This window comes from Dromiciops gliroides, chromosome 1 (assembly GCF_019393635.1).
Source record: "Dromiciops gliroides isolate mDroGli1 chromosome 1, mDroGli1.pri, whole genome shotgun sequence".
In the NCBI taxonomy this organism is placed as follows: Eukaryota; Metazoa; Chordata; class Mammalia; order Microbiotheria; family Microbiotheriidae; genus Dromiciops; species Dromiciops gliroides.
The window spans coordinates 572,544,826-572,572,525 of record NC_057861.1 but is presented as its reverse complement, the minus strand read 5'-3'; the positions used below and the strand labels follow the sequence as shown (position 1 = coordinate 572,572,525).

The following is a 27,700-nucleotide window of genomic DNA, read 5'->3' as shown; positions in this document are numbered from 1 at the left end:
AATTTACAAAGTTTGATTTTACCTTGGCTTAGGTAGAAAAGAGAGGAAAACAAGAATTAAAAAGGATCTATAGAGCAGATAACCAAATAAAGAAAATAGAAAAGAAAAAAATCTATACAAAAGAGAAATGTTAATGAAGGAAAAGCAAAAGACTCTGAAGTATTTCTAGTCCTAACCGTAGTCTATTTGATTAAATTTCATTGCATTGTTATTTCATAATGTATTTTAGACTTAAACTCCCTTTAAATTTTACCTGTTTATGTGGTACAAAGGTGAGCAGTCCTACCTTTATATTTATCAAGTAAAATTTTGGAACAAAAAGGAGAAATGTTCAATGTCATCATATTTTTATCCTGTTGAGAGAGACTGGTAAAAATATATTTGTGATTCATTCTTTTTTATCAATGATTTCCCACCATTAAGAAAATATCTAAAGAGAATTGATAATATACTACTTTCAAATGGTAAAAGAATTGCAATTTTTAAGTTTTGTTTGGGTTGGCATGCTTTCCTCCCACTGACCTCTGGGGACATCTTGGGATTTGTTTCTAGAACTTGTCCCTAACTTTGCACTGCTGTCCTTTCGTTGAAAATTCAAGCTTAACTTTCAAAACATGCTCTCTCCTTAGTATGCCTTTGGAAAGAAATGCAAATATCCATATACCAAAGTGATCTTTTATGAAACTCAGAAAAGCCTGTTTTGATATTTGCTTAACTTGTTTCAAGTCAATATTTTAGTTAAATTAGATATTAAGCTTTGTTACTCTTTTGAAATGAGCAGCCGCTATATCCAGAATTCCCTTCTTCTAGAAAAACTATGAATTAGCAAAATACGTATTTTTTGTTTGTTTGTTTGTTTTAGTGAGGCAATTGGGGTTAAGTGACTTGCCCAGGGTCACACAGCTAGTAAGTGTTAAATGTCTGAGGCCGGATTTGAACTCAGGTACTCCTGAGTCCAGGGCTGGTGCTCTATCCATTGTGCCATCTAGCTGCCCCCAAAATACGTATTTTTAAAGATTTCTTCTCAGGCAGCCGCTGACCTAAAGTATCTCTGCTTGTAGGCAGGTGTAGCTACTGTTGCTCCTCTGAGTGACCTCTTGCTCTCATAAAGATTTTAAAATTGGTGTTAATGTGGGCAGTTTGCTGTGCTGCCAGAATGAAATCGGTAAGGAGGATATAGGCATAGGCTTTCTCTGTGTAACTACAAATGATAATAGATGCTCAATGCTTCCTGAGATAATAGCCCTCTGTTTGAGGGGACTGAAACCTAGTTGGTATTCAGCCTTTGGATAGAAATCCGATTGTTTTTATTGTTGCAGATGTTTTTGTTGTTAAAAGATACATGTAATTGTAGGGAGGGAGTTAAAAACAAACAAACAAGATACTACCTTTTGCTTCATGAATAGAAAAACCCGCATTGAAATTTGAGGAAGATAACAGTGTTAGACTATTCTAATTCCATTCCATAAAGTTTTCTTCCCCCTGTTGCTATTCCAAGGATTTTCAAAATCTTAAGAAGGGAGAGTGGAAAGGAGCAAATCTTTTAGTTTGTGGTAGAGATCGTAGTATCAGAAATTTAAAATTGGAAGGAATCACAAAGATAATTTATTCCAAATCCCTCATTTTACAGATGAGGAAACAGCCCCTAAAATGTTAATTGACTTGCCCGAAGTTATGTTACAGATTGAACTCATGCCTTTTGGTTCCAAATTCACTTGTTTTCACCAAACCAGATACTTTGAATTTCATAGTAGCTATTGAACTAAGTTGTTTGATTTAAAAATCAAATACTAGTAACAGTCCATCTACATGATATTTAAAGAAACTACTCAATCCTTTTGTAACATTAAAAAAATTTATAACATGTCTAATTAATCCCTAATTTATCTACTTTATACTTAAGGATTTTCTGTAGCCATATTTTTTGCAAATGGAATATGTCTGTAGTTAGTGTATTTTTTGATTTACCTAAAAATCAACTGGAATTCATAGTTTAAAATTATTTCTAACCTTTCTATTTGTATGACTGGTTTATTTGTGAAAGAATAAAATACATTAAAATAGTAAGGCTCACTGACTTATCCAAATAAGGTATTTTTGAGAATTATAAGTATCCAAGTGATCACATTCAGAACCACTGAAAGGAAAGGATTTTTTTAAAATCTTAACTAGAATTCAGTGTTTAAGACATCTTTGATAACAGTGGGCAGTTTTGTGACTCTTATTGAACACCTGTTTCCCCACACTTTTGATAGTGGTGTAACGATTGGAATGCCACCTGCTGGAGACTTACTGTAGAAAAGCTCTGCCATGAGGTGAAGGTTTTTGAGGGCCAGATCAGGAAGTGACATTTGCTTGTGGGAGAAAGAAGGGGAGCCTGGTGCTCTGACTTGGGCTCTTTCCTGAGGACTCCAGCTGAGAAGGGAGCTAGAAATGCGCTCTCCCTTTAATAGATAGATGAATGTAGGCCTTTCTCTCTCTCTTTACCAAATTCTTATTCTCCTTAATAAATGCTTAAAAGTCTAACTCTTGCTAAAGCTTATAATTTATTGGCGACCACTCATTAGAGATTTTAGACAGACTAGCTAGAATTTTAGCCTTAACAGAGGTATGTTAAGATTGTTAAAAATCTGCATTTCTTCATGAGGAAATTTGAAAAGCTTTTTCATAAAGTTATTGGCTATTCATATTTTGTCTAAAATTGGCTTTTTGGGTCCCATGACCAATTTCTCCATTAACAAATGTGTTTTACTATTTGAAGTATATGTATCAGTCTATAGTTTCTTTATGTCAAACCTTTATCTTATATATTGACTGCGAATATTTATTTCTTTGCTTTTATTTTAGAAGTATTGCTTTCTGTCTTATGAAATCTATATTTTAATAAACTCAAATAAATCTATTTTATTTTCATTAATTTGCTTGGTAAACATGTTAATACCGTATGATTAAGTAAAAGGTATCCCTTTCACCCTGTTTTAGAATAGATTTACACTATTAATTCATTGAGTGTTACATATTGATCCCCTCCCCCCCCCGCCCCCCCCAGGGTTGAGTGACTTGCCAGGATCACACAGCTAGTAAGTGTCAAGTATCTGAGGCCGAATTTGAACTTAGGGCCTCCCGAATCCAGGGCTGGTGCTCTATCTACTGCTCCACCTAGCTGCCCCCCAAAATAATTGATTCTTTTTATTGTAGTTTGTAGTATGAGATTAGAATTAAAGCAAGTACTTAGTTTGCTTTGCATACATTTATGCATTTTCACAAGTTTTTTATTGAGTAATAATACAGTTCTCTAGTGTTTTTTTTTTTTAATTTTTTAATTTATTTATTTTGCAGGGCAATGGGGGTTAAGTGACTTGCCCAAGGTCACACAGCTAGTAAGTGTCAAGTGTCTGAGGCCAGATTTGAACTCAGGAACTCCTGAATCCAGGGCCGGTGCTTTAACCACTGCGCCATCTAGCCGCCCCTCTCTAGTGCTTTTAAGTTATAAATTTGAAATGCTGATGCATTATATGAGGTGTACCAGAAGTTAAACTTTTAAACTATTAAAGATTGAAATTGTACTTTAGGTTTTGGGACACCATGTATACATATAAGTTTCTATTACTGGGTTCTGAATTAATTAATTAATTATTATTATTTATTTTTTTGTGGGGCAATGAGTATAGTGACTTGCCCAGGGTCATATAGCTAGTAAGTGTCAAAGGTCTGAGGCCGAATTTGAACTCAGGGCTTCCTGAATCCAGGGCTGGTGCTTTATCCACTATACCACCTAGCTGCCCCTTCTGAATTTATTTTTTAAAAATATTTTCCCTTACCTCTCCCCAAAAGACATTTTTTTTTTTTGCAGGCAATGGGGGTTAAGTGACTTGCCCAGGGTCACACAGCTAGTAAGTGTCAAGTATCTGAGGCCGGATTTGAACTCAGGTACTCCTGAATTCAGGGCCGGTGCTTTAACCACTGCGCCATCTAGCTGCCCCCAAAAGACAATTTTTAAAAGAATTGCCTCAGAATAATAATTTATAATAACATGCTTCAAAATCTTGTAGGGCAAATTCCTCTTTGATGCCCTTTTCTTCATAGTTCTTGGTATTCCTGGTCATCTTTTTTCCATATGAATTTTGGAAATGATTTAATTGAATTCTATAAATTACAGTATTGGTATTGATTGCTATTATATTCTATTTACAGAGTAATTTGAAAAATTTTGATATTTACTCATCTGAAACATGGAGATGGGAGATCCCTCCATTTGCTTGGTTCTTCATTAATTTCTTTTTTTTTTTTAATTTCTTTATATTTTTTTGGTGAGGCAATTGGGGTTAAGTGACTTGCCCAGGGTCACACAGCTAGTAAGTGTTAAGTGTCTGAGGTCAGGTTTGAACTCACGTCCTCCTGACTCCAGGGCCAGTGTTCTATCCACTGCGCCACCTAGCTGCCCCTCTTCATTAATTTCTATCAAGAGATAATAATTTCTTTGAAGCTGAGCTCATATAAACTTCCTTTGTGTCTTGAAAGGTTCATACATAAATGTTTGATTTTTTCTTATTACAAATGATATTTTTCTTTATCAGTTTCTTTTGATTGGAGGGGGTTATATGTAAACATATTTAGTAGGTTATGTCTCAGATTTTTGTTTTGTATTTTGGGTTTGTTTGGTTTTGGGGTTTGTTTGTTTTTTTTTGTTTGTTTGTTTGTTTTTGGTGGGCAGTGGGGGTTAAAGTGATTGCCCAGGGTCACACAGCTAGTAAGTGTCAAGCATCCAAGGCCAAATTTGAACTCAGGTACTCCTGAATCCAGGACCAGTGCTTTATCCACTGCACCATCTACCTGCCCCCCTGTTTGTTTTTTTTTTAAGTATATCTTATATTTTTTGAGATATGCAAACTGTAAATAGAGCAATTTTCTTATTTCTAAATGTTTATTTCTTATGCATAATAGCTACAGTTAACATTATTAAGACTTATATTAAAGTGGTAAACAGAATCATAAATAGCATAGCCTGCTCCAGAATTTGGTCCAGAACACCAAAATTTAAAGGCTGTTGAAAGCATTTTCAGTCTTTTAGTAAGTGTAGAAACCTCTGAGCTTAGTGTTTAGTTAACAATAATAATTAGTTTAAATAGAAAGCTACCAGGTGCTCTATTTTTCCTTATATATTTTCTGCATGTTTATCATATTTGTATTTTTGACAAATAAACATTTTTTCATATATTTTCCTTCTAGAATACATAGGAAATAGTAAAATGAATATTTATAAGAAAACTTTCTTGGTACATCTTTTTTTCCCAACTACAACAGAACTTAAAAGTAGTAATTCTTTTACCATTTGGGAGTAATATCTTGATAGTTCTCTTTAGCTATCTTCTTCTTCTTTTTTTTTTTTGCAACAAACATTTATTTTATTTTCCATTTACATGTAAGGGTAGTAGGTTTAAACATTCATTTTCATAAGATTTAGAGTTCCAAATTTTTCTCCCTCCCTTTCCTCCCCCCTCCACAAGATCGCATCCAGGTTATATATGTACAATCCACAAGTGTTCTTTTTATCAGTTCTTTCTATAGGGGTGCATGGTAAGCTTCCTCATTAGTTCCTTGGGATTGTCTTGGATCATTGCACTGCTGAGAGTAGTTAAGCCATTCACAGTTGCTCATTGAACAAGACTGCTGTCACTATGAACAATGTCCTCCCAGCTCTGCTCACTTCACTATACACTGATGTTCATTAGTCTTTCCAGGTTTTTTGGGGATCATCCTGTTTGTCATTTCCTGTAGCACAAGTCCATTCCACTACAATCATATAACACAGCTTTTTCCATCATTCTTCAATTGATGGACATTCCCTTGATTCTCAATTCTTAGCCTCCACCAAGAGTTGCTATAAATATTTTTTGTACAATTTTTCCCCCTTTTCTCTTTTTCATAATTACTATTGTTAACTGTTTCCCTTCCATCCTATTCCCTTCCCCATGATCTTCAAAAGGGATTTGTTTCTGTCTATCCCCTCCCCCACTCTGCCCTTCCTTCTTTTGCCCCTCTCTCTCTCTTTTTTTTTTTTTTTTCCTTCTTTTTTCTAGTGAGGCAATTGGGGCTAAGTGACTTGCCCAGGGTCACACAGCTAATAAGTGTTGTGTCTGAGGCCGGATTTGAACTCAGGTGCTCCTGACTCCAGGGCTGGTGCTCTATCCACTGTGCCATCTAGCTGCCCCCTGCCCCTCACTCTTTATCCCTTTCCCCTCCTATTTTTCTGCAGGGTTATAGAGATTACTCCACCCAATTGAGTGTGTATATTATTCCCTCCTTGAGCCAATTCTAATGAGATTGAGGTCTTTCAGCCAATTCTGATGAGTGTTAGGCTTGTTTACTGCCCAGATTAAACAGATTACTCCACCCAGTTGGTTGTCTCTGTTAGGCCCTCCTTGAGGCAGCTCTGTTGAGTTTAAAGTCTTTGAGCCTTTTCTCATGAGTGTAAAATTCATTTACTGCCCTGCTCCTCTCCCTCTCTTCCCCAACTCCATAAGCCTTTTCCTGTTACTTTCATGTAGGATTTCACTTCTGCCCTTCCCCCTCCCCCAGTGAATTCCCTTCACCCCTCAATTTAACTCTAAAGATGTCATCAACTAGCTAAGTGACACAGTGGACAAAGCATCACCTCTGGACCCAGAGGGATCCCAGCCAAAACCCAGCCTCAGACACAAGACAGTCACCCACTGTATGGCCCCAGGTATGTCCCCCAGCTCCAATTTTTTATGGCTCTCTAGGGTCTTGTATTTGAAAGTCAAATTTGCCATTCAGTTCAGGTCTTTTCATCACAAATATCTGAAAGTCTTCTTTTTCATTAAAGTCCCATTTTTTCCACTGAAAGATTATGATGTGTTTTGCTGGGTGGGTGATTCGTGGTTGTAATCCCATTTCCTTTGCTCTCTGGAATATCATATTCCATGCCCTCCGGTCCTTTAATGTAGAAGCTGCTAGATCTTGTGCTATCCTGACTGGGGCTCCACAGTACGTGAATTCTTTCTTTTTGGCAGCTTGCAATATTTTCTCCTTGACCTGAGAGCTCTGGAATTTGGCTATAATATTCCTAGGAGTTTTCCTTTTGGGATCTCTTTCTGGAGGTGATCGGTGGATTCTTTCAATTTCTATTTTAGCTTCTTCTTCTAGAATTTCAGGGCAATTTTCCCTGATAATATCTTAGAAGATGATGTCTAAGCTCTTTCCTTAATCATGGTTTTCAGGTAGACCAATAATTTTCAAATTATCTCTCCTGGACCTATATTCCAGGTCAGCAGTTTTTCCCAGAAGATATTTCACATTGCCCTCTATTTTTTTTATTCATTTGGATTTGCTTTATTGTGTCTTGGTTTCTCATAAAGTCACTGGCTTCCATTTGTTCAATCCTAATTCTTAGGCAATTATTTTCATCAGAGAGCTTTTGTACCTCCTTTTCCACTTGGCCAATTTGACTTTTCAAGCTGTTGACTTTTTTCTCATGTTTTTCCTGTATCACCCTCATTTCTCTTTCCATTTTTTCCTCTACCTCTCTAACTTTATCTTCAAAGTCCTTTTTGAGCACCTCTATGACCTGAGACCAATTCATATTTTTCTTGGAAGCTTTAGATATAGGGGCCCTGATGTTGACATCTTCCTCTGAGGGTGCCCCTTGGTCTTCCTTGTTACTGAAGAAACTTTCTATGGTCCTCACCTTTCTCTGTTGGCCCATCTTGCCTTTCTTTTGCTTGACTTTTAGCTCCTTAAAGTGAAGCACTGTCTCTAGGCTGCAGTATGCCAATCTTAAGAAGTCCCAGGTGGTATGATTTAAGGAGAATCAGGTTCTTCACTCACCTGGCCTGTTCCCTGGTCGGTAGATGACCCCAGACCAACTTGCTAATCAACCAGCTTTGTGTATTGTGGTTGTCAGCTCTGATAAGCCTGTGCCCCTCCTCCACCTGGGCCACTGCTTCTTGAGCTTACCTCCTGGTTCTCAGCAGGGGTGTAAAATCCAAATTCTGCCTTAGCACCAGCATAAACCCCTGTAGTTTCCCCCCTGCCCAGGGCTCAGCCCACTCACCACACTGAGCTTAGTTCCAGACGACACTGGCACTTCAGCTGATTCAGAGGCTCTGAGGGTCTGCTTCTCTGGTGAGGCCTTCCTGGGACTGGATCTGTGTTAGTGTGACTGTGGGGTTGGGCTCGACTCTTGTATTAGTGCAGCAGCTCCCTCCTTTTGACCTTCCAAGCTGTTCTTGGTTAGAAGATGATTTCAGCACATTCTTCTGTGAGTTTTGCTGCTCTGTTTAGCTATCTTCTTAATATTGGGAAATCCTTTGTTAAAAAATCACAGATGGGGGCAGCTAGGTGGCGCAGTGGATAGAGCACTGGCCCTGGATTCAGGAGTACCTGAGTTCAAATCCAGCCTCAGACACTTGACACTTACTAGCTGTGTGACCTTGGGCAAGTCACTTAACCCTCATTGCCTAACCAAAAGAAATTTTTTTTAAAAATCACAGATGGATTTTCTACTTGTCTCTCTTAACAGGAGATAAGGTATCAAAGCCATTACCTGAAATATGATGAAATTGAACTTTTCTCCTATTTGTCCACAATTTTATTCCAACAAATAGATTAAAGTTAGGACTACTTCTCCCCTTTTTACCACATTAATAGGTCCCTTTCTCTGGTACAATTTAAAGCAGAATTTAAATCCAAAGTACATTATAGACATCTGGTAGGACCAGAAATACTTAAGTCCTTTGTTTCTTTTCCTCATTAACATTTCTCTTTGATAGAGGGTGTTTTTTTTTTCTTTTCTATTTTCTTTATTTGGTTATCTGTTCTTTAGATATTATATATTTCTTTATTTTTTTCTCTCATCCCTTGCACCTTCCTCTCCTCCCCCCCCCCTTTGATATGATGCCTGAAGTATCTTTGTCTTTGTAATTTCCAGCCATTATTCTTGATTTTGTCTTAGGGCCAAACAGAACAAGTCTAATTCCTTTTCCATATTTAATATCTAATTTTCTTAGTTTTAGGAGAGTTTGGTCCATTTAAGTTTAGTGTTATTGTTGAATTAGGCTTTTCTTCTACCATTCTTTGTCAAATTATTAATTATAAGCAGATTACACACTTTCTTTTTTCATTCAACTTCATTGGCCTTTGTTTTTTCAACTCAATGAAGTTAGTGGTAAGCCTTAGGGGCTTTGCTGCATAAAGGTAATAAAAACACTCTAAATAAAATTCCTTTGTTTATATACCCTATATAAGTTTCAGAGCTAGGTTTGTGTCTTTTCTGGGCTTTTTCCTTGTATCCTCATTACTTAGTTCAGTGCTTGGTACAGCATAAATTTTTTTCTAATAATAAACATTTTTATTTATAGCTTTGAGTTCCAATTTTTGTCCCTACTTCCCTCCCCCTCCCTGAGTCAGCAAGCAATCAGATAGGGGTATACGTGTGCAATTATGTAAAACGTGACCATTTTAATAATTTTGTACAAGAAAATTTAAAAGAAAAAAGGAAAGAAAGTGAAAAATAGCAGGCTTCAGTCTGTGTTCCATCAATATCAGTTCTTTCTTTGGAGGTGGATAGTATGTTTCTTCAATAATCCTTTGGGATTGTCTTGGATCATATTGTTGAGAATAGTTAAGTCATTCACAGTTCTTCAAACAATATTGCTGTGTCGATGTTCTCTTGCTTCCAGCATAAGTTCTTTCTTTCTTTCTTTCTTTCTTTCTTTCTTTCTTTCTTTCTTTCTTTCTTTCTTTCTTTCGGGGCAGTGAGGGTTAAGTGACTTGCCCAAGGTGACAAGCTAGTTAAGTGTCAAGTGTCTGAAGGCAGATTTGAAATCAGGTCCTCCTGATTCCAGGCTGGTGCTCTATCCACTGAGCCACCTAGCTGCCCCTTCCAGCATAAGTTCTTAATCAGTGTCTAGTGACTGATAGATTAGTTTTAGCAATTTGCTTAACCTTTTGGAGACATAGTTTCTTCACCTTTAAAGGTGAAGGGACGTGGATAAACTAGCTATTATTTAAGGTTCTCTTCCATTTCTAGATACCATGTATTTACCTTTTACCAATGATAGTAACTTTTTTTTGAGTTCACCTCTTCTTCCTAACGTTCTAACTTGCATCCTTGTAAAACTTTGTGATTAGACCAAAATATTATGCTGAAAGTTCTTGCATTTACTTAGCAGCTGGTTTTATCTTGGTTTAAAAGTGTGAATTGATTTTAAATATTTATGTTTTGGGCTTGAAGCACCGGTTATTTATTCATTCATTCATTTATTTATTAATTTTTGCAGGGCAATGAGGTTTAAGTGACTTGCGCAGGGTCACACAGCTAGTAAGTGTCAAGTGTCTGAGGCCAGATTTGAACTCAGGTACTCCTGAATCCAGGGCCAGTGCTCTATCCACTTATGCCACCTTGCTGCCCCCGCACTGGTTATTTTTAAAAGGCTATTTTGAAAAGAAAATGTCTTTCTGTGAACTTTTCAAAGTTCATATGTTAAATATTCATCCCCTGCTTTTAAATAGTATACTTAGCTTTGTCAAATAGAGAATTCTATATCTATGACCCATGCTTCATAATTGTGTGCTTGTCATTCTAATTTTTTAAATCATCCTATGAGAAATCTGCTGTGATCTTCCAGTGTGTCATAAATATCCCAAACTTGCAGAATGTTTTTCTTCTCATTTTAGTGTTGGAGACTTAAAAACCAAAACTGTGTTGCAGAGTTGAAATTTATATTCCCATGTTGTAGTCTTGTGAATTCTTTACATTTGTGAATTATTGCTTTGTTTTTTTTAATGTTCTTGGAGTTTTCTTGAACAATTTTCCTGAAATATCACACACTAGATTTAAAAAAATTTTTTCTAAATTTTTTTGGATGTTAGTAATCCTAAAGTTGCTACATTTTGAACTGCTACCTCCGTCAGTCATTTGCCACCAGCATGATTTTCAATTCTCTGAATAGTAGTATTTTCTGTATTTGTTTTTGTACTTAATCAGCATTATCTGCTATTTTGTTTCTAGCAGTATAAATTTAATGTTGATTTTTTTAAAGGTTTTCTGTTAAAATATCCATACTGGCCATTTTTTCCCATAATTTTTCTGGATGTTGCTTTTGGTTGGTTGTTTTTTAAGGGAATATACAGGACCAGGTTCTTTTCAAAACCACCCCCCCCCTTTTTGCTATTTTTACTGGAAATATATTTGCTAAAGTAAATTAAAGTAAGTCATTTAAAAAGAAAACAGTAACTTGTGTCTGGGGTAACATTTCAGCATTGTAGCAAAATACCATGTTTGTGGAATAAATCAGTTTGAGAATAAGATAGTGCTATCAGAAGTGGATTTTTGGACCTAACTGTAATCAAGTGAATGAGAATAAAATCACAAATGATCCTGATTTACATATATGGTGATTGAAAAATCTTGTGATGTTTTATGTATTGAAATTAAGTTAAATTGTTATAAAGAATTTACCTATTAATAAAAATAGGTTACTTTTGTGTTGTTTCTAAGACTTTAATGTCTTAAAAGGTATCTCAGAGTTTTCAAAAGGATAAAATCATAGGTATTTGCTTAAATGCCATACTGTGAGAAAAAAAGGCAACTAGAGATGACTGACCAATATACTTGCCTTTTTATTTCAATAAAATCTTCATAAGCATACACTCATCTAGGATGTGTCTGTGATGTAAAGATGAGAAAGGAATAAGCAGACTTTCACAGTTTTCCACTACAGCCTTATCTTTGCCTTACACAGCTAACTTAGAGATGTAGTACAGTTAAGATTCAAATGTGTTTGTGTTTTTCCCTCCAAATTGATTTTTTTCCAAAAGTATTTGATTCAAACATTATCTTCCTTTGAAAGTTACCAGTGTCTACATTAAAATCATCCAAGGTTGTGTAATAGATAAATCTACAGATTTTTTCCCCCAACAGTCTCCTAAATATTGACATCAAGTAAAATGTAATGTAGGCTGGAAACCTAAGTTTCATGGCACATGTCCAATGTAAAGTCCAAAGAAAGGAAAGGTTCCTTGTTGATAATGATGTACTACAAAATGCTTTTTCCCAAGTGACATTTTATTAATTGCACCAAGCCCTGGAATATTACAAAGCTTCTTCAGTGAAATTCATGGCAATACAAATGGAATTATTTATATTGCATAAGTTGTGTATGGTAAACACCTATTGAGCAAGTCGCATTATGCACCTGAATGGGATACACTGACAAATTAATGCATCAACATGTTGTCATTATACAAGTATTGCAACTGTACTGTGTTTTCAGTGATTCCTAACAGCTTACAGTTACAAAAGCTCTTCTCCTTGATCTCAGTGTTATCATTTAAGACTTTGCAGAATCTGTGTTAGAAAGGATCTCAGAGTCAATCTAATCTAACCTGTACTTAGAAGGATTAAAAATGCAAAGATGGTAAAATGACACAAGTAGAATGTATCATGTTTAAAAAAAGAGAGAAACCTCCACATATTTTTGTCTTCCACATCACAGGATGAAATATGAAGATTGTGATCTGTATTGGTGTAGGGTCCATTATGGAGTCATCAAAGAAGATTCCATGTGACAATGAAAATTGACCATTTATATTAGAGAAAAAAATTCATCCTTATTCAGATATAATGGAGGGAAATATACAGTATGCTAGTGTTTCTCTTTTCACCTTTATCAATGAATTGTTATTCATAAAACCTCATTTTAAAGTTTCTTGAAAGGTTCCCAAGTATCAAAGAGATCTTCCTCTTGTAAAATTTCTTAACCTTTTCTGTATGAGTTCTTTGCAGTTATATTGTAATACATAGTTATTTCTGTATATGCTTTTACTCTCTCTTTACTTTGATGTTTCTTTGAGAGAGACTGGGGCCACTTTTCATTTTTGTATCCCCATTGGCTATATAGCAGAGTGCTTTCCTTGTAACAAGGGCTTAGTAAATGCTTATTGTATTTAATTAAATAAGCATACTTTGTCTTTTCTTTACTGGTCACTTTTTTTTAGTAAAAAATGGTATTTTGCTATTAACTTTCTGAAAATACACAATTTTTATTGATCTAAAATCTTAATTTTTAAAGCATCCAGAAACCAGAAATCTTACACATAGCAGGATATATAGTAACTACAGTAATAATAGCTAGTTACCATTAAAGTTTGCAAAGTGCTTTACAAACATTATCTAATTTTATTCCCAGCAATCCTGTAAGGTAGGTCTTATTATGACTTTTTAATAACTTTTTGAATTAAGTTTTCACCATTCCACTTGTAAGATATACCTCCTTCTAGTGATTTTTCATCTTAAATACCTCTTTTGGAGTACTATATTGAGTGATGTAGTAGAATGAAAATCAAATGAAAATCAGGTATAACATGGCCACCTCATCTCTAAAATAGAGATAATGTTTCTGATTTATTTAAAAGGGATGTTGTAAGACCTATGAATGGCTGAGACATTTTTAATTGTCCTTTTTTAATATTAGTACCAGTTATGTTATAGTGATGCTTCCTGTTAGCTTTATAAAAATCAAGAATATGTGGTTTGAGTTTTCTTCTTTATGGGGAAAACTCCTAGTTAATAATTCTACCTGAAATTATACCTTATAGAAGTTAAAGGTTTAGAGTTTAAAAAATACATCTCAAAAGTCCTTCCTTTCCACCTACATAAATGTCATAGCTAAGAGTCTTAAGGTTAATCAGCATAGCATCTTTGGTTTTAACATGTACTAAAATCATACCACCTTAGTTGTAAAAAAAAAAAATGCTCAGCTATAAATGCAGACATAGGCAAAATTTCTAGCCATTTCCTTTCTCTCAGGCTGACAAATCCTAGAACATATATTCTTTTTTTGTGGTTCATGCCTGTGGAATTAATTTCTTTCTTTAGTTTGGCAAAATGCAGTTTTAAGAAAAGTAAGTACTCATGAATTTTTAAAATAATGAACTCTTTCCCCTATTCCCACTACTTGGCTTTATGCACTTCTCTTGTTAGGACAGTTACATGAGAACTGCCTAACATAAACAGTTACACTTTCATTTAAGTTCACATCATTCTCATAGGGAAGGCTTTCACAGCAGACTTTTTTGTTCTGCTATTGATCCAGCTGAAAATAACTAGTGTCCAAATTGTGATATCAGGTTTTATAAAATAGGTAAACATGTGGACTCATTGGATGTTGAAATAAACAGGATGTCAGAACACTTGTGACAGTCTGAGAGCTGAACCAATTATGGAGTTAGGACACATTTTGAGTTTGATTCTCTCTTGTGCCACTTAATAGCTGTCTGACTGGGAAAATGGTTTACTCTCTCTGAGTATGTTTCCTCATCTCTAAAAAGGGTTTCAGTGATGCTTATACTTTCTACTTCAGTGACTTGTAAAAAAGATTGCTTCTCATTTTCCAAATCATAAAATGATTTGTGAATTATTCTGATTTGGTTCACATACTTATTGCTGTGAAACCACATGGCATTGTAACACTGATATGAGAAGAGTCACCATTTCCTGTTTTAGTCTTTATCCTTTTCCTTCTGTATTAAAGCAATGAGTACAACTTCTAGTAAGAAAGTGAGGAAACAAAAGGTAGGAGGAATTGGTGTCAAATTTGAATAGAAACAGGGGACTATTAAACCATACATAAGGATCCCTACAAATACATCTTGACTTAGAAAACCACACATTAACATTACTTGTGTTCTGTTGCTTTTTATTTTATTTCTCAGGTACATTCTAATCTGGTAGCAGGCAGCACTCAGGGGAATTGCAGGCAGCAACGCAGCTTTTGACCCCTCTGGTTTAAATGATCATGGGATAAATTCAAACCTGGAAAGCATTAAACCCCTTCAGTTTGTGGTTGAGGAAATAATGGCCAAGAAAGGTTAAGTGACTTGCCTGTGGTTACAGAGCTAGTAAATTTTGGAATCAGGGTCTGACTCAGGTCCCTCTTAAATCCAAGTCCAGTACTCATGAAAAAGAAATCTGTTCCTGGGTACTTTTTGGCAAGCTATGCAGGTCCTACCTAACTACATAGGTTGCTGCTTAAAGAGGTACTTCCCTTCTTATAAGGATGTTATATTCCAAAGTTTACTTATGGATAGGTTGTGTAATCTTTCAAAGCATTTTCCATAGAATTAACATCACGGATAATTATTAGGTTCCTGCATCAGGCTACAAAAGTCTAGGAAGCCAATAATAAAAATTGTATTCACTGGCATTAGGAAACTCTGTTTTTACTCCCTTCCCCTATCCTCTGATGAAGGCTAAGAGGCTTGTCCGTAGGCCCTACCCCCTATAGAGCCACTGTCGATGTGAAAGGGATTTGGAATTTGGTGGCATCAGAATCTTTCATATTGTAGTGAAAAAAGCACTACATTTAGAATTAGGAACCTGAATTTTTATCTAGTCGTTACTACTTATTACCTAGGCAATTGTAAAGTTGCTAAAATCCCAGCTAGTCTGTCTAAAATACCTAATGAGTGGTCACCAATAAATTAGAAGCTTTAGCAAGAGTATTTAAGTGTTTAAGTATTTATTAAAGAACATTAGGATCAGAGCAGCTAGGTGGCACAGTGGATAGAGCACTGGCCCTGGAGTCAGGAGGACCTGAGTTCAAATCTGGCCTCAGACCCTTGACACTTACTAGCTGTGTGACCCTGGGCAAGTCACTTAACCCCAGTTGCCTCACCAAAAAAAAAAAAAAAAAAAGAGCATTAGGATCTAATGATCAGAGAGAAAGGTGAAAATCTAACTGTTTCTAAGAGACCCCCATCAACCGACCTGCCTTGGCGAGGTCAGGAACAAAAAGGACCCAACACTTCCTTCTTCCTCCCATAAAAACCTCTCTTCGAAAACTGAAACAGCCCATTCTCCCCTCCCCTTCTAGCTCCAAGCTAATTGGCTGGTAACTTTGATAGACAGTACCCACAAGCAAATGTCACTTCCTGATGCCAAGGAACTGACCACATGGCTTGCCCTCAGATGCTTACAGTAACTCTCCTGCAGATGGCATCACTCCAGTTGTTACACAATCGTTGGATAAGTCACCTTGCTTCCTTGAAACTCAGTTTTTCATGTCATCAAACTAGATGATCAGCACCTTGAAGAGCCACAGGCCACAGTGTGGCTGTGCAGTCCAATACAGGAGCCACAGCTTCTGAGTGACTTATAACCAGTAACTGCTGCATCCCGTGTTGTATCTACCCCATGAGGAGTAGCTGGAGTGTCCTCTCCAGGGCGCTGGCCTGGGCGGATCAATGGGAAAACAAGCTGTTGCCCATGCAGCAGGTTTTCCCTCTCCGCGACATTGGTGGATCCAAAGGAGAGGCAGAGCCAATACAGTTTGGCACCAGTGCCGCCGCAGGAGTTGCCAGAGGGATGTGATGTCCAACATCCAACTGCCTAAGGGACTCCGACTCCTGATTTTTCCTCAGGGTTAACTCCCGAAGCCTTTCCCATATATGGGTATAGCCGCAAGGCAGTGGAGGTTTAAAATCAGGGTTCCTTTCTCTAGGCCAGTTGCCTGCCAAGGCTAATGAGCCCCACCTGCCCTAAGGGACTGGTTTTAAGGTGCCAATGACTCATCTTTGCCCCTTCTCCTGTTAGTTGTGGTTCCACAAGAAAGGAACCATTTTACATTTCCTTTACAATGTAAATTTGTGTTTTTCAGAACCCTATGAGGTATTTGATGAAATACTCTTCCTTATTTTACAGATAAGTAAACAGGCTCAGAGAGGTAAAGGCACTTGCAAAGGTAACACAGCTTATGTGAAGCTGAGCCTTCTAATAGTCTCTGCTCTAAAGAAACTTACATTCTTTTTTTATTATTATTATTTTTTGCGGGCAACGGGGGTTAAGTGACTAGCCCAGGGTCACACAGCTAGTAAGTGTCAAGTGTCTGAGGCCGGATTTGAACTCAGGTCCTCCTGAATCCAAGGCTGGTGCTTTATCCACTGAGCCACCTAGCTGCCCCCAGAAGCTGAGCCTTCTGACTCAAGCATCTTCTCTTTATAATTAAATTTTGAGTTGGAGAATGCCTTAAAAAAACACATTTGAAGTAGATTTACATTCAAATAGAGTAATAGCTTAACAGAATAATTTTTAGTTTTCAAAAAAAGACTCTTGAGATATCTTTGATAGCAATTTTTTAAAACTATAGAACATCACTCAAAGCCTTTTATTTCAAATTTGATTTCTAAACTTTCAGCTTTCAACACAGCATCAAATAATCTTCTAAAGAATTTACAGATCTTTTGTGATGCTTTTCTCATAGGAAATTTAAAAAATTTTGTGAAGTCAGCTGGCATTTATTAAACACTTACTATGTGCCCAGCACTGGAAAAGCTAAGCACTAAGAAAGGCAATGAGACATTCCCGTTCTCAAGGAGCTCACAGTTTGATGGAGACAAGATGCAAACAACTATGTGCATAGAAGGTATAGACAGAACAAATTGGGGGTAATCTCAGAGGGAAGTTACAAAGATTAAGGAGGACTAGGAAAGGCAGTTTTCAGGAGATGGGACTTTAGCTGACTATCATTACAACTAAGTCTAATAGAATCTTCCCCTCTAAGGGCCAAAGGTCCTTTGGGACATTTGAAAGATTTATGCTCCCAAAGAGAGTTTTATCCTTATTTAACTTGGGGGCCAATGTACTAAAAATCCCAAATCTGAAATTTGAAAACAAAAAGGAAATATATTATGCAAATCAGTATTTTATAAACTTAAGATCTCTTCCTTCAACTGTAGTGCTTTTAGCCTTTCTTTAAGCATTCTTATACTTTATATACTTTTTGTTTTTGTTTTTTAGTGAGGCAATTGGGGTTAAGTGACTTGCCCAGGGTCACACAGCTAGTAAGTATTCAGTGTCTGAGGCCAGATTTGAACTCAGGTACTCCTGACTCCAGGGCCTTTATCCACTGTGGACTTTATCCACTGTGCCACCTAGCCGCCCCTATTCTTATACTTTAAATGGCAGGTTTTTTTGTTTGTTTGTTTGTTTTCAGAAATGGGAAATTGCTGAAAAAAAGAAGCTTTAGGACACCAAGATTACAATGGACTTGGCCACAGAATAGCATGATTCCTATAATTTCTGAGGTTCTCAAAAATTAATGAAGGTTGCCAAGGGTAGCAACATATTAGGATGCAGATGACTCAAAATTATTTTTCCTTCCATATCTTAGAGTGAAAACACTGGAGAAGAGATGGGGCTTGTGGGGGTGTGCTAATAGGAAATGTTTTCAGAATTATAAAAAATCACTTAGCTTTTTCATGTCTACTTATTTTAAATATTCAACTTAGGATTTTTTTTTTTAAATCCACTAAAACCTAATTATGATGAAGCATTTAAAAACATGTATAGAGGGGGCAGCTAGATGGCACAATGGATAGAGCACCGGCCCTGGATTCAGGAGTACCTGAGTTCAAATCCGGCCTCAGACACTGAACACTTACTAGCTGTGTGACCCTGGGCAAGTCACTTAACCCCAATTGCCTTACTAAAAAAAAAACCAACCAAACAAAAAAAAACATATATAGAGGTAATGACATTACAGAATTTTTTTTTTTAGTACTAGAATGGGATTTAGAATTAGTCAGAATCCCTAAAATCCCTTTTATAGGGGAAGAGGAATAAGCATTCATATAATACCTACTATGTGATCCTTACAACCCTGTATAGTAGGTGCTATTATTATCCTCCTTTTACAGTTGAGGAGTATGAGGCAAACAGAGGTTTAATGACTTGCCCAGGATCACACAGCTAAGTGTCTGAGAATAGACTTGAACTCAGGTCTTCCTGGTTCCAGATCCAGGGCTAGGACTCTATGCACTGTACTACCTAGCTGCGTCATAGATATATTCCCTTATCGATAGGGAAACTGAAGTCTAGAGAAGTTAAATAACTTGTCCAAGGTAAAAAAACCAGTTAATGGAATAGCTGTGTCTAGACTTCTAGAATATCCAGATCTTCTACTTCCTGGTCTAGTAATGACTCTCCTATATCCTAATAATGAAACCTTTATTGCTGGTGTCCCATTTCATATCAAATTACAAGCATACCCTAATATATGTTTAACAAATGCAACCTATCCCTCTTAGGCCTTATGGTTTATTGCTAGAGTTAGACTGAGAAAAAGAAAATATGAAAATATTAATTAGCCATGTGGGCTAGCAGCACAACCTCTCTGGGTCTTAGTTTCTTCTTTCATAAAATGAGGGGAGTTGAACAAAATGGGTTCAGATTCCTTCCCGCTCTAGGATTCTCTGATTTGATGTTTTTTAAAAGTAGAGCATCTGGGGGCAGCTAGGTGGCACAGTGGATAAAGCACTGGCCTTGGATTCAAGAGAACCTGAGTTCAAATCTAGCCTCAGACACTTGACACTTAACTAGCTGTGTGACCCTGGGCAAGTCACTTACCCTCATTGCCCTGCCCCCCCCCCAAAAAAAAAATAGAGCATCTGCTTTTCTGTAACTGTTAAATTTAGGGCAAAGAAATGCTGGCAAGGTAACAAGTATAAATTGTTTTCATACATTTCAGACTGTGTTGTTTAAAATCTGTGGGTTCTAATCTGCACACCACCACCACCCCCAGTTTTGGTGGGGAGGCTGGCTAAAGTCACTGATAAATTCAGCAAGAGTTTAGGTTTTTAAGGATTTATTAAAATATATTGGAAGTTAGTGAAGAGAGAGAGAGATTGAGAACAGATTCCTTATAGCATGGAAAATCCTACCTTAGCTCTATTACCGATATAGCCAGAGAGAAAAAAAACAAACTTCCTTTCCTAGTATCCCATGTGAAATCCCTCACCACGCCAAAAGTCCTGGACGACCAAGGGGACCCTCCTTTTTCTCCTGTCTCCCGCCATGCTGGTTCTTCCATGAAAAGAGACCGCTTCAGCCAGAGAGCCTCCACTTCCTAGTTCTTGTCTCCCTCCCTGAAAGGGGAGGTTCTTCAAGCTGATTGGTTGAGAGTGGTCTCTTGCCTCTGAGAACAGCACTCACTCAGGGCCAGCCAGGTGTGGTCTCCATCCAATCACCCTTAAGCAGGTACTTAGTTTCTCAGTTCTCACCCAATTCAAACAATTCTAAATCAATCCTCAGGTGGGACCCCTGCCCCCCCCCCCTGCCAAATCCCATTATTTTATCACAATACTTTAAATTTGGGTCTTTAATGAATATGGGTACTCTTATTGATACTTTATTGGTACTTATTGGTACTTTATTGACTGACTAGAACCTATTCATGCCTTCTCATCCTATGCAACTCCTTGAATCTTTCACAAGGAGTCTAGCCAACATGATGCAAATCTTCCTCTACATAGTTTGATATTTTGTGGGTATCAGTGAAGTAGGTGGGGTGTGTGGGTGTGGTTGTGCATGTGTGTGGGTGTGGGTGTGGGGGGGTGTGCATGCATAGCTAGATAGTTGTCTAGATCTAGCTTAGTTATTCCTTAATCACACTTTCTAGATTAACTGTCCATTTTAAGTAAATACAAAAGATGTAAAAAGCAAATACAAAATTATAGTGCTAGGAAGAGGGGGAAGAAACAATCATGGCAAGAGGAGGATAAAGAAAGGCCTCACATTAGACTTGGCATTTCCAGAGGTAAGTGAAGAGGGATAGTGTTCCAGAGGCAGCCTGTGAAGACATGAAGGCAGGATAGAATAATATTTAACCTGGAATATGGAGATATAGGGGGAAGTAATGCAAGATATGCTTGTAAAGATAGCAAGGATCTCCAAGGCATTAATATCCAAACACAGGTGTTTGCATATTATCTGATAATGAACATGGATCTGGTGGAGTTTGTTGAATTGGATTATGATAAAAATCAGACCTGTGCTTTAGGGAGATCAGTTTGGTAGTGTTCTGGGGATGGATTGGACGGGTACATACCAAGGGTAGGGAGACCATTCAGGAGGTTATTATACTATTTGGGTCAAAGGGTGATGAGCACCTGAACTATCAGGAGTCGCCATATAAATGGAGAGAAGGGAAAAGAGGAAAGAAAGGTTTTCTTGTGTAGTCACATCCTTAACCACTTTTCATTTATTTTCTATCTTACCTAGGAGGTTTTGCACTGTTCCAGACTTCCATGACAGTGGCAAGCACCCTATTTTTATGCCTTATTTGGTATTAATAATCAGGTTACCAAACTAAATTGCATCACAATGGATAGAATGCCAGGCCTGTAGTCAGAAAGACTTGAGTTCAAATCCCACCTTAGATACTTATTAGCTGTGTGACACTGGGCAAGTCATTTAATCTCTGTCGGCCTCAGTTTCCTCATCTGTAAGATGAGGATAATAATAGCACCTACCTCCCAGGATGGTTGTGAAGATCAAATGAAGTAATAATTGTAAAGCACTTAGCATAGTTCCTAGCTTTAAAAATTACATGACAGGGCTTCTCGACCCTTCACTATCCTGGCCATACTTCTGAAAACACACTATGATTTGTCCTTAAAATGTGTTCCTCAAACCAGTACAGTAGGTCTGGTTTTTGCCTAACTTATTCTGGACACTATATTGATAGTAATGTCATTTTAGATTGTATTAGTTAATTTTGCCATTGAAACAATGTGACAAAGAGAATTAGAAATGAGGATCATTTTAAAGGGGCTGTTCCTTAATGATACCTTAAATTTACAAAGTTTTTATAAGGGTCATGGTGTTTTTTTACATCTACTGTTTGCTTATTTTCTAACAGTAAATTAAGTGACCATCCAGATGTTAATTATTAGTATTAGTATCTAGGTATTAGCCTAGATAACGGAAACTATTAGGCCATCTCAATTACTACTTAATCAATAGTTTTAATTCTTTATCTCATTGATTGACCCATAAGAGTTTCTTTCATTCGTATTTTATCACTTCTCCCTTCCTATGCTCATTCTCTTGGATTACTGATTAGTAAATGAGATAAAAAATGGAGAAGCACAAATGAGACATAAAGGACCTAGCCTAGTGATGATAATCCCTCCTCTATGCAGGAAAGCTCAAACACACACATGTGCAAACTGGCCTGGTCCTTAATATCAGTGACAGCACTATTGACTGAAGTATTGACAAGTATAGCTTCCCTTCGCACTTGTACATTGGTGAAGGAACTCCATCTCATCTTCTTTAGAAGTCTTCATCTAACATATGTTTAGATCCCTCATTGAACCCAGGCAGGCCTGTTTCATAATTTAACTTGGATTCCATAGGCCATCTTTCCTGGAATATCATAGGGGAAGGAATTTGTACTTTGGCACACCTTTTTCAAAGTGCCAACCCCTGACTTCACTGGTTAAAAAATTAGGTACTCAACATCTTAAAGCATTGGTTGGATTGAATTATTTTTATTATATTATTTGAAAATGTCACTTTTTTACCACTGCTTTTGAAATAATTTCATAAGTGAACATTAGAAATGAGGATGCTTTTAAGTGTACCATAAGTGCTTTTACTTATTGATAATGATTGAAGTGTCTTAAATTTACATAATGAGTTTTTCTATGGAGTTTAAAATGATCTGATGCCCTTTTCCTTTATGTAAGTATAATCTCTTAGTGTACTATTTGTCTTTTTTTTCCTTCAGAGAATAAATGCAAAGCTTCATGATGGAGTATGTCAGCACTGTAAAGAAGTTCTAGAGTGGCGAGTAAAATATGGCAAGTACAAACCACTATCAAAACCTAAAAAATGGTGAGTTAATAAGTCTTAAGATATAGTTCATTGTAGTTAAGTATTTATTAAGTGCCTACTGTGTACCAGACACTGTGACTACAAGGACAACAAAAATCAACTTTCTGCCCTCAAGTAGCCTATATCTTGTGGGGACTGGGGGAGGCAGGATAATAATATACACAGAGAAGTATAAAGTAGATATACGGAGTAAATAGAAAGTAATGTCAGGGATGCAGAGTACTAACAACTGTAGGGGAGAGCTGAGAGGGGAGGGAGAATGCTTGGGAAAGGCCTTAGATGGGAAGTAGCATTTGGGCTTGGCTAAGAATAGAAGTTAGGGGGTGATGTTGCTTGTGCAAAAACGTGGAGGTAGGAAGTAGGATATATTATATAGGGAATAGCAAGTCACCAGCAGGCATCCAGCAAGCTTGGCTAAATTGCCCAGTACATGTTGAAGAGTAATGGAAAATGAGCCTCGAAAGAATCATTGTACAAGACTGTTTACTGTTGACTGATGTTGATGCAACATCATTTGTATTACTTCTCAAAATCTATTACTGAACCTTTTATATTGAAAAAGAACATTTCAGAAAATGGATTCATTAATACAAGTGTAAAGTAGGAAGATTGCTTACTCCAGGCCTCCAAAAAAGTCTTATCTTCAACCCAAATCCCACTCATTGAAGACAGACAAATCAATCATTCAAGAAGCATTTATTAAGTACCTACTGTAGGTCATTGCACTGGATCAGACTGGAAACTGGAAATGAGGACTTGTAACTGCTACATTGACTCAAGTGAATCAAAACATCAAATATTCATTTTAACCAACTTTTATTTAACAAATTATATGTAGAATAGTGGAGGAAATAAAGATAAATATAAGCTAATAAAAGAAATAAGACATGAATCTAAATAGCAACTGAAAATTATAAGTACAAAAGAAAGGCCCAGTTCAAAGGATGTTCTTTGAATAATTGCTAGTTAAAAATTGGTAGGGACCTCAGAGATATTAGGGTCCAAACTGTATCTGACTAAGAATCTTAGGAGGTATCATATCCAAATAGCAGCCCTGAGTGAAACAAGGCTGGCAAATTGAAGTCACAGCTGTATACATATTTTTCTAGAATGGCCACAGGGAAGGGGATTGCCATGAATCTGGTGTAGGTTTTTTAGTCAAAATTAATCTAGTCAGCAATCTTGTATGCTTACCAAAAGTAGTCAGTGACAGACTCATACAATGCGATTGTCATATGCAGGAAAACACCACACCATCATCATCAGTGCCTATGCTCCCCCCCTGACAAACCCTGATGAGGTCAAAGAAAACTTTTATGAAGACCTGGAGATTAATCAATGATGTGCCAAAAGAGGACAAGCTTATAAATCTGGGTTACTTTAATGTTAGAGCAGGTTCAGACTACCAGACATGACAGGGAGTTCTTGGGAGGAATAGAATTGGAAATAGCTATAACACTGGTCACTTACTATTGAAGACTTATGCATCTCATGACCTTTTCATCATCAAGACTATCTTCCATTTACCTAAATGCAATAAAACTTCGTGGATGCACCCTTGAAATAAACATTGGCATTTAACAGACTATGTGATTGTAAAAAGAGATAGACAGAATGTGAGTATGACGAAAGCAATGTATGGCACAGAGTGCAGGACTGATCTTCATAGACTTATCCTCTCCAAGCTAAATATTCAAATTCAACAAAAGTGTCGGTCCCTAGGCAAAATGACTACCACAAGAGTTAATGTCAACAGAGTAGAGCCCTAGAACAGTTTGTTGCTAACTTGAGGAAAAGTTGAGCCAACACATGGTTGGCATCAGTGGAGCAGAAAAGGAGTGGGCAGCTTTCAGAGATTTGGTGAACCGCACTGCGTTTACTCGTCTGGGCCAGAACAGTTGAAAACATCAAGACCAGTTTGATGAAAATGATGGGGAAATTCAGAAGCTGCTAAATGAAAAAACCCCAGGAACTCCATAGGGTTTACCAGCAGGATAGCTTATCCATCCTACAAAAGCAGCATCTATCAAAAGTGAAACAATGCAGGATTTTTGGCTCAGTAAGAAGGCAGATGAAATTCAGTTTATTTATGGGGCAAAGACATGGTGCATCTCAACTACTCAGTGCTGATGGAGTCACATTAATTAGTGATAAGGACATGATCCTGGAGAGGTGGGCTGAACACTTCCATAGTTTTCTCAACAGACCATTGTTAATCAATGCTGAAGCCACTGACTATTTACATGAGGTTGAAGTCAGCCCCTCTCTAGATGGATTTCCAACTGAAGAAGAGGTTTTGAATACCATTGTGTTCCTCTCCTGTGGCAAAGCATCTGATCCTGATTCTATTCCAGGTGAGATTTACAAGGTGGAAGGTCCATATCTCATACAAAAACTGACTGATATTTTTCAGGTTATATGGCAAAAGGAGGTTATCCCCCAGTAACTCAAGGGCACCTCCATTGTCCATCTCTATAAAATAGATAGTCCTGTGACAGAAAAGGGGGTCTCTCTTTCTTAGTCCTTGCTGGCAAGATTCTTACCTGTCCTCCGTAATAGACTGATCTTTCACCTAGAAGATGGTCATCTACCTAAGAGCCAGTGTGGCTTCAGAAAGAACTGAAGAATGGTGGATATGGTGTTTGCTCCCCCAATAGCTCCAGTAGAAATGCTAGGAGAACAGAGGTCTGTACAGATTTGTAGACCTGACCAAGGCCTTTGATAGTGTCGGTCATGGGGGTGTATGGAAAATTATGTCAAAATTTGGTTTCCTGGAGAAGTTTATGAGTATGGTACATCAGTTTCATGATAGCACGCTTGCCTGGGTTCTGGATAATGGGCAATGTCATTACACTTTTCCAGTTACTGGTGGAGTGAAACAAGACCGTGTGCTTGCTCCCATGCTTTTTAGCATGATGTTTTCAGCAATGTTGTCAAATGCCTTTAATGAGGACAGACACAGCATGAAGGTCAACTACCACACTGATGGTAAATTCTTCAACTTGAAAAGGCTCCAAGACAAGAGTAATGTGATAATTAGAGCGCTACCAACCTGTTGAGAAAGATATTGCAAGGAAGCTTTGCCATGAAAAGAAAGCATGTGACTTAGCATCTGGAAGTGAGTGACCTTTCTGGGGTTTCGAAGGTCAGATCAGTATCAGGAAGTGATGTCTCCCGCCTGTGGGTCATGTCAATCAGAGCTACCAGCCAATTAGCTTGTCCCCGCTTTGTTTCCTCAAGAAACGGTATGTTTCCTTGATGAAACAGTCAAAAATAACAGAATATAATAACCTATGCTAACTAACAATATGTTAATAACAATATAGAAAAGGAAGAGAGGAAATTTTTGTCCAGAGGGGCTATTTTTTTGTCCTCATGAACTGACGCTTTGACATTGGTCTTGCAAAGGGAGGGCCTCTGCAGAGAATACATGTTACAGATGGTGTATATTATAATAGAAAGAGAAAAGAGAAAAAAATAACAACAACAACAAAACAAAACTGTTCATTTAAAGTCTCTGAAAGTCTTTTCTTAGATGTCCTCTAGGTGTAGTCATGGAATGGAAATCTTTTCAGGGGTTGATGTGTGGATGCTGATAATCAGCCAGGAAAATTTCCTACAAAATTGAGCTTAACACAACTTTAAAATAGCTTTGTCAATAATCAAATCAAACAATGAAAGTTCTCAAAAACATGTCTAAGGGAATTCAGAATCTTAGTTGTTACACATGAAACATAATAAAACAAAAATTGAAACATTCTTTAAAATTATAGTATTACTATAGTCCCCCCTTATGGAGAGTAATTGAGAAGACAATTGCTGCGATATTAATTTTTAAAAATAATTTTTATCTTTGTTTCATCACTTTTTGCATCATCTGCCTAATCATCCTCATGCCATTATGAGAAATTTAAAAAATCTAATATAATTGGTAACAGATGTCAAGTCCAAATTCAACACTGTATTTATCATGACACCTGAGATAATTATGGGGGTTACCATAAAAGAACAGAGAAATGATGGGATATGAGCATTCCCACACTTGAGCAATATGTACTGCCCATACAGTATGCCAGGCTTAAAATAGGTGGATGGAATACATGTCCATGCCACCGAACATATTGGAGGAAACTGAGTCAGACTTAATCAGATGCATGGGATTGAGATGTTCATGGCATCAGGCATATAGGAGGGAGCATAGAAGCCAGCTGTAGAAGTAAGATGGGTGAGATCAATACTTCCAGCCATCTGTACAATATTGTGGGGAAAAATAAAATAAAATATTAAACCAAGAGAATCCAACCTCAACATTTGTCAAAAGCCGTTCCCTCGGCCATACCTTGACTTCATGCATGTCTCCCCTCATGTGACAGTTCAGTGTCTGCTCTTGCATGTATTCCTCTTGTGATTGGATGGCATCTTGGCCAACTGGCATCTGATAACTCAGAATAAAGGCAATTAATGTCTTAAATGATAAGTTCCCATAATCCAAGTCTCATATGGATTTAAAAATTGAGGATAATAAATGATTGCAAAAAATGTGAATACATCTTGACTCAGAACACAATATATAATTATGCAACAATTTCAAATAATATCTTTTTTTTTTACTTAGTATACAATTACTTTTGTGAAAAATCAAAACATTTAAATACAAGTTAAAGCACAACACAATCTCAAAGAAAACTTTTTTTTGAAAAAAGAAAACTTTTACAAATGTTCCCCTCTCTTTTTTTTTTTTTTTGGAATATGCTTATCAAAAATAATACTTCTTTACACTTGCCATGGCAACCAATTTGCCAGGGAAATGCTTCAAAGAGTTTGATCAAATATAATCAGTTGAGAAAAAATAACAAAAACAAATAACTCAGAATATGGGAGCACAATACTCCTAGAATTAACATTGTATTATGAAATCAAAACCATATTGCAATGTTTCAAAATTAGAGAGATGAATAAATAGAAAAAAAATACACATGGAACAATAAAAGACAATGAAAT

At 36.9% G+C, this 27,700-nt stretch overlaps 2 protein-coding genes across 5 annotated transcripts in view; both read left to right on the top strand.

Annotated features, from left to right (window-relative positions):
- C1H9orf85 (chromosome 1 C9orf85 homolog) overlaps nucleotides 1-27,700 on the top strand; it is a 311,173-nt gene that overhangs the window by 37,536 nt on the left and 245,937 nt on the right. For all 4 annotated transcript variants that reach the window (XR_006354054.1, XM_043975113.1, XM_043975112.1 and 1 more), the window contains exon 3: nucleotides 22,593-22,699. Coding sequence is in view for 3 of the 4 variants with exons in the window: in XM_043975113.1 (XP_043831048.1) it covers nucleotides 22,593-22,699 (107 nt within the window). In the remaining variant the exon portion in view is untranslated. The remainder of the gene's footprint in view (nucleotides 1-22,592; nucleotides 22,700-27,700) is intronic.
- The window catches only part of GDA (guanine deaminase), a 293,146-nt gene continuing 288,111 nt past the window's right edge, over nucleotides 22,666-27,700 (top strand). Inside the window, exon 1 of the mRNA XM_043975108.1 lies at nucleotides 22,666-22,699. Within this exon, the coding sequence (XP_043831043.1) occupies nucleotides 22,697-22,699 (3 nt within the window). The 5' untranslated portion in view covers nucleotides 22,666-22,696. The remainder of the gene's footprint in view (nucleotides 22,700-27,700) is intronic.